We start from the raw sequence: 13,072 nt of genomic DNA, 5'->3' as shown, positions 1-13,072 counted from the left end.
CCATACAGCCGGCCATACAGCCGACCGTACAGCCGGCCATACAGCGACCGTACAGCCGGCCATACAGCCGACCGTACAGCCGGCCATACAGTGACCGTACAGCGGCCATACAGCCGACCATACAGTGACCGTACAGCCGACCATACAGCCGGCCATACAGCCGGCCATACAGCCGGCCATACAGCGGCCATACAGCCGACCGTACAGCCGGCCATACAGTGACCGTACAGCGGCCATACAGCCGACCATACAGCGGCCATACAGCGACCATACAGTGACCGTACAGCCGACCATACAGCCGGCCATACAGTGACCGTACAGCGACCGTACACCGACCGTACAGCGACCGTACAGCCGGGGGCCGAAGCAGCCCGAGCAGCAGCCGCCGGGCCGAGGGTCCACTCACCAGGCCGTCACAGTTGCTGATGGCCACGGTGGCGCCGGGCGCGCCCACCACGTCGCCCACGTACAGGCAGTCGTCGTGCAGGAGCTCGGTGCGCTGCGTGCCGCCGCTGTCGTCGTGCCACTCCATCTTGGCTCCGGGCGCCACCAGCCGGCTGTTGCGTCGCAGACGGAGGTGCAGCTCCCGGCCGAAGACGGTGACGTTGTAGTAGAGCTGGCCGGGCCCCGGCAGCGCCTCCTCCGCCCGCGTCCCACCCGGTCCTCCTCCTCCTCCTCCGCCTCCTCCTCCTCCTCGTCCAGCCTCCCTCCTCCAGCGCCTACGGGGCTGTCCCATCGCCGCGGGCCCCGCCGAGACGGCGTGCGACAGGAAGCGACCCTCTGCGTCCACGGCGACGGGCCTCACCAGTCCATACTCCCCCAGCACATGCTGCAGGGAGTCTGGGGGGGAGACACAGGAGGGACGTCAGGACACAGACCCCCAGACACAGCAGAGCACAGACACCCCCAGAGAACCAGGGCCAGTGGGGGCTTGAGTTAGAGCAGAAGGCCATGTCACAGGGGGGTGGGGGGGCGGGGGCCAGGGGTGGAAAGTGGTGTGGGGGGGTTGGGGTGGATTTAAATGGGAAGTAATGTGGAGCTTTGGAAAAGTGGTAAGCACGTGGAAAAGGGGCCAACGTAACTGGAAAGTGGGGATGAAGATGGAATGGAAGGGAAAAGTGCTGCTGAAGAATGATGTGGTTGTTTTGGGGGGGAAAATAGGGGGGGGGGGGGCATAAAGAGTATGACAACATGTGCACCGAACCTTATCACACTCAGTACCCTGAATATACTCACGCATGCATGCAGTCGCACACACACACACACACACACACACACACACACACACACACACACACACACGCGCGCGCACGCAAGCACACTCCTGCAATTGAAACGATCCGATACAGCACGGAGCAGATCCACAAGCCCCACCCATGAACTCTGGCGCGACCCCCGCGCGCAGCGCGCGTTGGTGCGCGCGGTGGAAACGGCAGCATCAGCACTGCGCGGTGCGCACTCGACACCCCAGGTGCCCTTCTCCTCCCGCCGACAACCGGAAAGCCAGCCAACGCTGCTCCGAGGTGCTAATTGGGACTTTCAAACGCTGAATGTTTTCTCACTGTCAGACCGCGATGAATATCTCCTCCTATAGCCTCACGCTTTTCACTAATTTAAACAAAGTCACGCCCTCAGCCACACGACCAATCACAACAGTGATGTTGACACAGGAGGCCTGCTGCCGCAGATCGGCCCTGTGATGAAATGGGGATAGCATGTGGAACTATAGGCCTGCACGGGCCTAATAGTGCAAGCGTTTTGCCAAAGCGTACGCTTAAATCGCTACAATCTTAATGTGATGGACGGTAATGACTCCGCATCAGATGCTTTAGCGGCGCGGTTGACATGCAGTGCGTAATGACAGTCTGGCGGGGATCAGTAGCAGCCGATGTGCCGGTGACAGCGCCATTTGGAGACGTGAGAGTGAGGTGGCTGTTATGAGAGGAGGCCACCCGGGAGAGGAGAGGCTGCCCTCGGAGGCCTGCTGAGTGACAGCTCGGCATTTTTTAAAAACCACACATGCATACGCAGACAGCTGGGCCCGGGCCACTCACCGATATCATTACCAAAAGAGACACAGTGCTATGTGTGGTTGCATTTACAGTCTATAAATACAGAGATAATGGAGAATTAAACTTTTTGGTTGGGTAAAGTAGTCGTACAGCTACTGAAACGCACTGCTTTGACTTCCACCGACGCCTGCAGCAGGGAGAGGTATAATTTGCTGATAGGCTGATCGATGAGGTGACATCCGACTCCCAGAAGCCAGCGACAGATCGATAGCGCCTCAGATGACGCTCTCGGCTCTCATGGTCCTCCGCTGCTGCACATGTCCACATCTCCGTGCATCACACGCGTACTCTAGCACGGCACATCCACACAATCTCCGGTTCCCTCCCCAAGCTCAAGAAATATATCGCAAAACAATGACAGCTCGCACCCTCTGCTCCAGAGACCTCCAGAAAGTCCCCGCTGGGAGGGTTTCTGCGCCAAAAGTTGCACATGACATGAATCCCTCCCCGTGTTTCAGGGGACACTTCCACACAACACAAAGTGTGTCGCTTCCACACAAAGCGGGGTTTTGGAGGAAAAAAAGTATCCACACCTCATGACAGAAGCACCGCGTGAAAACACACAAACAGTGACAAACACACACACACACACACACACACACAGATGCAGAGCAGCAGCGGACGGGACACGGCAGCAGACCCCCGCCGTCAATAAAGCACAACGTAAACACAGGACCACCACCACCACCACGTCCGTGGCCGTGTACGTACCAACGCTACTGGCGATGTACAGGCCGCCCCCGGTGTGCAGAAAGGCCGGTAGAATGATTAAGATAGTAAATCCAGACGCGAGACCCATGGCAGCTCCGAACTGCGCAGGTGAGAGAGAGCTGGCTCCAGTGTGGTAAAGTTCCCCCGCCAGGCGCGACCTGCAGCCACACACACCGCCACGACAGCAACAGCAGCCCGCGACTCACTGCCAAGTGCACCGGGAGGGGAGAACGGCGCTCGCCTCTCTCTCCTCCTCCTTCTCTCTCTCTCGCTCTCTCTCTCTCTCTCTCTCTCTCTCTCTCTCGCTCTCGCTCTCGCTCTCTCTCTCTCTCTCTCTCTCTCTCACACACAAACACACACACGCTCGCAGAGCCGCTCTCGCACTCAACTTGCTCCTCTCTGTTTCTCACTCGCTTTCCCCTCTCTGTAAGTCATGTCTGCCCATCTATCTGTTTATCTGTCTGTCTGTCTATCTGTATCCATCTCTCTTTTTATCTATCTGTCTGTCCGTCTATCTCTCTATCTATCCTTTGCTTCTTGCCTTAGTGCACTCATCGACACACACACGCGCGTGCAAAAACGCACGCACACACAAACAGACACGCACACACCAGGCGCCCACACATTCCCTGGCTGTCTGCGCTGTGCAGGGAGGCGCGATCGGGAAGATGAGAGGATAGTTCTGAGAGTACAGGGCGTGCTGCAGACAGCCAGTCCATGACAGCTCTTCAACCGAGAAGGAACGGACTGAAACTAACTAGCGGCCTGCTTTTTTAATAGTGACCTACGCGTGCGGTGTCGACTTGGATTTGGGGGAGGCTTGCAATTAAGTGCTTTCTAGGAGCGTCAATATTACGCTCAGTCTTCCATTCCCGCTCCACCGTATTCAGCAAAGCTTGCATAAACTTTGAATATCCATCGAAACGTCCTGGGCTAGACGTGGAGCGACGAAACAGCGCCCCATGTGGCCGAATGACGAAACTACACAGGCCTAAAGACTTAAATGGGCCGATTCAATTTGCGCCTTGCATAATGAATATTGCCTATGCATACTCTGTGTAAATTTTAAAAGTTCAAAAAAATGAAAGCCGCAATAGGAGATTTAATGTAATAGGATCTGGCTAATAGCACATGAGTGTCTACACGCCATGGGGAGGCAGAGCTAGAAACAGGGGAGAAGGGGGAGCAGCAAGGAAAAAAACATGGCGTCCTTTTTTTAAAGTGAAAATTGTGATGAAAACATGATCTGTGAAGCACAGAGTGAGGCGAAAGAGAGAAGAGTGAGAGTGTGAAGAGTGAGAGACAAGACGTGCACACAGGGTCAGACATATCCAGGTCACCGGGCGAGCGTGCAAACACTCGTGGAAACAGTGACCCTTAACACACTCTCATGCACACACATACATAAACACACACACACATACACTCACACAGCCAAACGCGCGCACACACACACACACACACACACATAGACACAGCAAAATGCGCACACACACACACACATGGGTGTGTCTCTGAGGAGTAGAAGAGGTCAGCGTTCACAAAGCATTGAAATCACACTCAGAGGAGTCCCTCACATACACACACACACACACACACACACACACACACACACACTCACACACACACACACACTCACACTCACAGTCCTAACGATTGGTGGCCATCGTTTACAAGCAAGCAACTATTCACAGTGTTCCTAACTTCATGCACCCGTTGTGCAAGTCGGTGCCTACCCCACCCACCACCATCTCCCACCTCCCACCCCTCGCACACACACACGCACGCACGCACACGCACACACACACACACACACACTCACTCACGCACCCATCACCCACCACTGTGTTCTCGGTTGCTTCGCTGTTGCCATGGTGATACCAAGCCCTGCACCTTGAAAAGTGCACTTGGAAGGAGCGGGGGAGAGACAGACCATAATATCCTCTTTCCAGACAGACAGACGTGCACACACATGCACACACACACACCTCTATGTTTGCCGAGGCTATTAGCGATAGCCAAGTTTTGCAGGGTGAGTGTGTCTGTGTGTGTGTGCATGTGAATATGTGCGTGTGTGTGTGTGTGTGTGTGTGTGTGTGTGCGCGGGCGTGTGTGTGTGCGGGCGTGTGCGTGTGTGTGTGTGTGAGTGAGTGGGTTGAAGGTAGGTGTTCAGATGTCCGGTGCCTGCGAATGTACAAACAGCTTGTGAATGTAGAAATAGAGCTGCATGGTTTGGCAAGCAGAGAAAATGTGAGACTGAGAAGATAACAAATGATAAGGCCAGTTTTAGTATTATTATTATTGTCCTCATTGATTTCTTATTTTTGGATCAGGTCATATTTTCTTTGAGTTTGTTAACATGTGATCAGATCAGGGTGTGAAAATCAAATGGTCATAAGATGACCCAGATATGGATGGAAAACTGTTGATTGGTCGAACGAGCGCGTTGGTCAATACATTTTATATCTTGTTTGGTTTGCTAGAAGGTCTGGGTCTAGGAAGCCTTCTGAGGTTGTAATGGATATCAATTTCCTTTAAAAATTCCCTTTTTGCTCTATCTGCAGCTAGTTCAGAGCTCGCTGTGAGTGGGACTCCCCTCTCACAGGGAATTGGCCCCATAAACGATGAACGATAATCAAATTAAGTGACTTTTGACTATTAAATGAATAAACCATGGCTCGAGAACTAGAAAGAAAACACACACTTAACACTTCAAACGTAAACATGTGTCTGTTGACTTGTTTCTTCTGTATCCTGCCTTCTTCTTCATGTGTTTCTTCGCTTACCAAACAATGTTTTACATGTCTATATCGTGGTTTCATTTCAGTTCATCTCGTCAGCCATGTGAGTTTCAAAAGCCCTACTGTGTGTGGAACACCCGCTCTTTTCCTCTGGGGAATGGTTCCTTTAGGACTGAGTGATACCAGCTACTGTACACGGCTGCGTCTGCCAATTTAAAAACAATCCATCGTGCTGTGAGACTTTGACCCGCAGATGTTGGAGAAGAGAGGAGCTGGATGCAAAGAGAGACATGAAACAGAATCTGGGAAAAGTTTGAAGTGCTTGCGTTTTTGAATTCAAACTGAAAGCAGAAAGCATAAAAGAACATGTGTTTAACTGTGTCATAGTCATTAGCCGTATGCCCGGAGGCCGAGTACCAAAACAAAGGCCTACTTCCGAGAGGATTGGATGTGATATCCTTTTCTTGTTGAATTTAAGCTTAAAGATGCAGTGTGTAGTATTGTGTGGTCTCGCAGAACGGACCTGGCAGAAATGGAATTGAATATTAATCAGAATGTTTTGATTAATGATAAATGAATGAAAATAAGAATTTATATATCCATCAAGGAACCTCATCCCTTACCACGTGGCGAGTGAGGGGCAGACGATGAGGCTCTGCTCAGGCCAGCAGAGGCCACTGAGCTGGGGGTAAGAGGAGGGGACGGGGAGGGGATCGAGTGGTTACACGCTGCAGCCCTCACCACTAGATGGAGCTAAATCCTACACACTTCCCCTTTAATACCAGACCACGAGCTGATTGGTTCGGAATGAACCGTTTATATGTAAGGTCGGATTTATGCAGTGCGGTATTATCTCTTGCTTTGTGAAATATACTATCATGCACAAATTAGGTTTCTTGGTTATGCCCTTAAAAAGATAGAATGCGCTTAAAATAGGGATCACACACACGCAGACACAGACACACGGTTTATAGAAGCTGTACAGACGTATAGCCGCAGCCTCCAACAATACCTCTAGGGTGCCAAACTGGTCCCCAATATCATCACGTTACATACGTGTTGTTTAATTTGTAAAAACGTTTTCTACCTTAGCTACGACCTCCCCTCTCCTTGACCGGGGCCTGGGAGGACACTACATGCATCTGCCTCTGTGGACCGGACATACTGCCGGGCGGGGTCCTCGCCCCCCCCCCCCCCCCCCCCCCCCCCTCTGGTGACCCTCATCCCGTCCCGTGAAGGTCGGCTAGCGCGCGGCCATGTGGCGGCATGTATTAGCATGCTTCATGAGGGGGAGGACAGGTGTGCCTGGAGGTACCTGAGAGGTCACACAGCCGGCCGACTGCCCCGGGACCTCACGTCAACCCCCCCACCAGGTTCACGGCCGTAGTGGGAGAGTAGCTCAGGGGACACTGGGGGGGTGTCCTCTCGAATCAGACTTTAGATTCATGTTGACCGTGCTGCCGGAGGCGGGGTCTGTAAGCACGTGATTGGCTGACAGAAACTCGGCCTGCGTTAGTAAACTGTATGAAAGTAAATGGACTGCGCTTTTCTAACCAGTGGCCACTCAAAGCGCATTACAATATTGCCTAAAATTGACCCATTCATAGACACATTCACACAACGAGGGCGGTGTCAGCCATGCAAGGCGAGAGCCAGCTCGTCAGGAGCAGTCAGGGTGAGGCGTCTCGCTCAGGGACTCCTTGACACCCGGGGGATCGAACTAGCGACCTGCCAGCCACACGCTGCCCTAGTGTGTGTTCGTAGAGGTTCTGAATCGACACCGCGCCGACAGGCCACTGAAGGAATCGAGGGGCCAGGCTACAGGATTTATATAGGATTTAGCAAACCTTCAGAAAGGCATATGCTTGCGCAAATGAGTTTTCTTCGGTACAATGTGTTCCAACCATGAAGGAAAACGAAGCATAATGGACAACAGTAAAGATCGCCAGGATGGATAACACCATGAACAAAGCATTGTTCACGGTAATTGCTGTGCTATGCTGTGCTAGAAAGGGTGCAACTCTCTAGTTGTTGACACAGCTTGTGTGTGACGCAGGAGAGGTGTGGTGCTGGCATTAGGTCGCTACATAGGATACTATTTAGGAGGCTATACAGGAAGTTATACAGGAAGTTATACAGGAAGCTATAAAGGAAGCTATACGGGAAGCTAACCCTATATACAACTGTAGGAAGGTATATGGGAGATAAACAAGCTAAACAGGGAGCTTACTAGGAAGCTATCCTGAGCCGTTGGCAGCGGGGAGCGAGGAGGTGTTGCTACGGCGTCTGGCGGAGGAGAGGTACGCTGAAGAGAAGACCTCGAGGACCGGCCCACTCTGCCCCCTTCGCTTTCCTGACATATCAGTCGACCACAAAATACTGTTCCATACAAGAAGGGAAAACATTGTTTGTGCTATTTTTCTATTCCAAAACATTTTTTTCATTCTCCCACCAACATTTAACCGAGGCACAATGCAGAAGGCAAGAGTAAAAGGGCAATATCAATAGGTCAATATGTGTCTGCCAACCCCACTGGCACTGTGAATACAGTCTCACATATGCTTTCAGCCATTCATACTGCTTTCCTGCTATCCTATAGTCTCACACAATCACGCAGTGTAGACACACAAGCACACGCAAACACACGCACGCTCACATGCAACTACGCACGGACGCACACACATACAAAAACAAACGCACACATAAAAACACACACACGCATGCATGCACAAACACCGAACCACATACATACACACGCACGGACACACACCCTTTACAATGCATACGATAATAAAATACATTATATTCTGAAATATATAACTAATTACCGAGACTGCCAGTGGTGATGTGCCGTTAATGCCTCATATTCCATATTCATATTCCAGGTTCTCCCCAGGTGGTCCTGACCTGTTTCCCCACACACCACCAGCTGTGATCTGATTGGTCCTCAGGGCAGAGGCAGGGCGGCCTCATTGGTCTGGAGGGATGGGTTAGCCAGTGCTACCTGTTTGTTTTGTCTGGAGGACTCTCTAGTCATCCTAAACCACCGCAGTTAAAGGCTCACATAAGAACCTACAAATACTAGTACAAACGTAATTCTTCACTTCTAATTATGTGCGTACAAATACTGCGGTAATAGCAATTCCATACGGTCACCTTTGTCTTCTGTGAAACAGCTGTTTACCTGGCGTCGTTCTTTCAGAACGTTCTGCCGTTTTCTATGAGTCGTAATATTTCACCTTCACACTCTAACGCCGTCCCTCCGCTGTGTGTGTGACGGACTGGCGGCCGCAGTGGACCGAGTGGACTCAGGCGCGGCGCGGTGCGGCGCGGCCGGGACAGGTTCAGGGCTGGCTCTCGCCCTGCCAGGTTCCCACAGAGAGAGGAGCCAAGTCTAGGAGGCTCACACACGTAAACACAGAGAAAGTACAGGGACCGGCCCATGGGCTGATGTGGCACGCTGACCGCTGAGTTTCCGCTTCACCACAGGAAGCCCAAGGCCTCGCCTGGGTTCGACGGCTATTGTCGACCTGTAATTAGCGGTGGGAATTCTGTCTGTTTGTGTTTGGGAGGAACAGAGAGTGAGAGAGAAAGAGACAGAGAGAGAGAAGACGAAGAAGAAGAAGAACTGGTGAGAGGGAAAACAAGTGTACGAAATAGAGTGCAGAGGGCTGGTGTGTATTTGGAGAAGGAATGAGGAGAATTTGATTGGTCTTTAAAAATAAAACCTATTTTCCCACAGCCAGGAAACCATGGCCACGGCTCGCTGCAGGTCAGGGGGTGCTCGGAAAACCAAGCTAGCTCTAGCGATGCTAACGACGTGGCCGGCGCTACTCAACGTATCGCAGGTTGACAACTGGCAGCAGGTACTGTGTGCATGTGGATTAGATCCTCCACGCTGTGCCAGAATGACGTGATGGTAAAGAAACACACACACACACACACACACACACACACACACACACACACACACACACACACAAATACACACATGCATGCATAAACACCCCCTCACAAACATACACATGCACAAACACACACCCTTTGCAATGCAATAATATAAATAAAATGCATTATATTCTGAAATATATAACTAATTACCGAGACTGCCAGTGGTGATGTGCTGTTAATGCCTCATATTCCATATCCATATTCCAGGTTCTCCCCAGGTGGTCCTGACCTGTTTCCCCACACACCACCAGCTGTGATCTGATTGGTCCTCAGGGCAGAGGCAGGGCGGCAGCCTTCACTGCGGGCTGGCCTCATTGGTCCTCAGACACTCTCTGTCAGAATGATGTGATGCTAAAGAATCACAAACACACACACACACACACACACACACACACACACACACAAATAGTAGGTCTACATTCCATATCCCCTGGCTATAGGCTAGTAAACCCTGTTTGGTTTAGTTCTGTGTATTTTTTTGTGCTTCAGAACAAGCTTTGGGAAATGCTTAAATAAGCGTTTCCAAAATTTTGTCTGCCAGGATCTGTTATGACAAAAGATTGAAGTAATACTAATTCACAAGGTTCATCTATGTGCTCGGCACTAAAGTTTTGGCTCTGTAACAGAGCCAGAGGGAGTGAACACCCCACTACTGTAGATAACCACAGAACCAAAAGGGAGGGTTTGTGGTTTAGCACTTTCTCATATAGTGGGATAATCCCTCAGCAAAAGAGGCCCTGAGATCATCTTACTGGAAGGATGAACACTAGGGTTTGGCTGCTGTTTCACCAGGGTCTGTTCACCAGGGTCTGTTCACCAGGGTCTGTTCACCAGGGTCTGGTTCACATCCTCCTCCTCCTCCTCCTCCTCCTCCTCCTCTCCCCTCCTCCTCCTCCTGGTCCTGGCTGCTGTTCTGGGGGGGTGCGGTGGATCTCTGCCTCACAGATCAGGGTGGGCCCTTGGTTTGGGGCCAGCCGTGCTGCTGCTGTGTCTGCGTCCGCCACATCCTTCTCTTCTGGACACACACACACACACACACACACACACACACACAAACCAAATTTCAAATCATTACTGGTAGATCTGGTAAATTGTTTAATACAGTAAGGCTAAGTATTTTCATAAGGATGATTAAATATATATGAATGTGCCTTAATTAGTAGGATTCAATCGAGAATGCACCTGCTTATTTAATTTGCAGGAAGGGCCCTATATATAATTGTGGTGTGACAAGAATGCCAAACATGATTACATTTTCCACAACATGCCAGTCAAATTGATTATGAAGGCCCTCGATTAAATGTATTTCCACCGTGCCTCCACTGCAAGTGAGTAAAAACCTTGTCAGAGGTGCATTGGTGATGTTGTTGCAGGGACAAATCCTAGGCTTGTATTACTACATTTGCTTCCTCAGAGATAACCCTTTTTTGAAAACGGAGAGGATGAGGGGAGATATCCCTTGTGCAAAGTGCAGACAAGTTCAGAGAACAAACAGGGCAGTAAAGCTTTCCTCACATCTCCTTTCCTCATTTGGCCGTCTCTGGGCTGTAATCCCTTACCAGCTCCTCTGTGTCTTTGCACATGTGCAGCCATCTCGTCTGAGTGACATAATCTTTATCGCTGTCCAATCAAATGCCGCCTGCCACCCGGCCATGTGATGCCCCTCCTAATTATTGATGTGGCTCAGGTGTGCCGAAGGCCAGGTGCCAATTGCCTGTAAAACAGGGCCAGCTGAAGGAACAGCTGTGTCCCTTTGGCACGGCTACAAAACACTGAAATCTAATTTCACTTGACATCCAACAATTGACATGACATGTAAAATAATCTGATAGGAATATACATTATTTTAAATATATCGAATAATGTAGTTGGGATACACATTGACAGGAATACTAATGTGTAATCAAGGAAGGGGTTTCAGTCACAAATGGTTGAGTGTAAAGCCAGTCTTTATGGCTGCCTTTTTCTTGGTATCACTTTTATTCAAATGTTAATGATATTGCGACCTCTTTATCACACACGATTGTCCGGTTGGAAACGGATGTTGAATGTAACCAAAATGAGTGAATCTTTAATCACACAAAAGCCGACTCCCCTGCAGTGACCAGGCTGACGCTGTCTGGGTCGGAGCGATGGAATGGTGCACGTACATAACCTTGACATGGATTCAAGATGGCTCCGCTGTGCAGGGCTCCCTTCCCATGCACGGTGGATGACGCCTGGAACACAAGCACGGTGTGGCCTTTGATGACTTCTATGGGTGTTATTGTGCACACGACCAATACCTTGTGAAGCCATGTACAGCTGACAAAGCGGTGATTCCCTCTTGATTGCCTGCTCTGAGGTTCTCTGCATTCCCGTGTTGGTATCGTCTGAGCGACCTGCCTGTGAGTGTGCACTGCCTGGAGGCAGCACTGAAGCTATGTGTAGTAAGGCCTCGGATCCAAGGACTTTTGTGGAGAAAAAAAGGCTATAGAATCCTGGTCGAATTGAGTAGTGTAAAATAGATCCCGGTGCCGTGTGACAGACTCTATTGACAAATAAAGGCCAAAGTAGGACGCTTATAGCTGTAGTTGGCTTCTGGGGATTTGACTGATATCATGTTATCGCTATGTTTTTTAAAAGTGAAATGCCAGTAAAGCTGCCATGAAAACAAGAACATTGTTTTTGACTTCTGCCTGCCTGCGATGGAAAAGGACCTATTAAAGCTATAACGACCGAGCTATTCTCTCAAATGATGTGTGGGTGTGGGCATGTCTGTGTGTGTACATGCATTTGTGTGTGTGTGTGTGTGCGTGCGCATGTGTTTGTCTATGTATCTGTGTTTCTGCTTGTCTGCGCGTGTCTTTGTGTGTTTGTGCGGGTCTATGTGTATGCTCGTGCATGTGTACATGCATGTTTATATATCTTTGCCGGTCTATTTCACCCTCACCCTGTTAAACTTGAACCGTTGTAACTGTGGGCAGATATTGTTGGGAGGCTGGCATCATATACAGTCTTCTCTGCTGCTTTGGCTGAAGCCAGAGAGAGTCAGACAGCTGGAGGAGTAAATTAAGGAAAGACGATTTAGAGAGAAAATAAGTCTGTCGTCACTAGCTTAGCCTTGGTGGGGTTCTATTTTTTTTTAGCATGTGTGGGGACAGTTTTCCACTCTGCAGTCGTCCGGAGCCCAACCTTTTATAAACAGAAAAATAATACATTCCACTGGGCTTTAAAGGACAATTATTCAACTAATTCAAAACATCAGTCTTGAAGTCAGAAAATTTACTTTTGTAGAAGTGTCTGTGTGTGTGTTTGTGTGTCTGCTTTAGTATGTGTGTGTGTGTGTGTGTGTGTGTGTGTGTGTGTGTGTGTGTGTGTGTGTGTGTGTGTGTGTGTGTGTGTGTGTGTGTGTGTGTTGCCGTTAGGCCACGTCTTGGGGTAGTAAAGGTGTGCCTCTGACTCCAGGTATATATATATATATATATATATATATATTGGATATATAATGCATGCATTTGAAGCCTCACCTCTATCTGTTCTTAACTGTTGTGGAAGTTGTTGTTGTTTATCTTAAACCGGGTCTTTGCTCTGTGTCATATTCTGGGGGATCAAAGG

At 50.0% G+C, this 13,072-nt stretch overlaps 1 protein-coding gene across 1 annotated transcript; it reads right to left on the bottom strand.

Moving 5' to 3' along the window:
- Positions 1–352: 352 nt before the first annotated feature.
- LOC307091658 (A disintegrin and metalloproteinase with thrombospondin motifs 2-like) lies at positions 353–2,973 on the bottom strand (the record flags this gene model as incomplete). Its single annotated transcript, XM_079759301.1, has 2 exons — positions 2,784–2,973; positions 353–840 (listed from the first exon to the last, which is right to left on the bottom strand). Coding segments are annotated over exons 1-2 (576 nt in total), but the record flags the coding sequence as incomplete, so codon positions are not given.
- Between the last annotated feature and the right edge of the window lie 10,099 nt (positions 2,974–13,072).

This window comes from Pollachius pollachius, assembly GCF_949987615.1.
Source record: "Pollachius pollachius genome assembly, contig: scaffold_398, whole genome shotgun sequence".
NCBI lineage: Eukaryota > Metazoa > Chordata > Actinopteri > Gadiformes > Gadidae > Pollachius > Pollachius pollachius.
The sequence above is the reverse complement of the archived record's forward strand: the minus strand, read 5'-3'. Positions and strand labels throughout refer to the sequence as shown.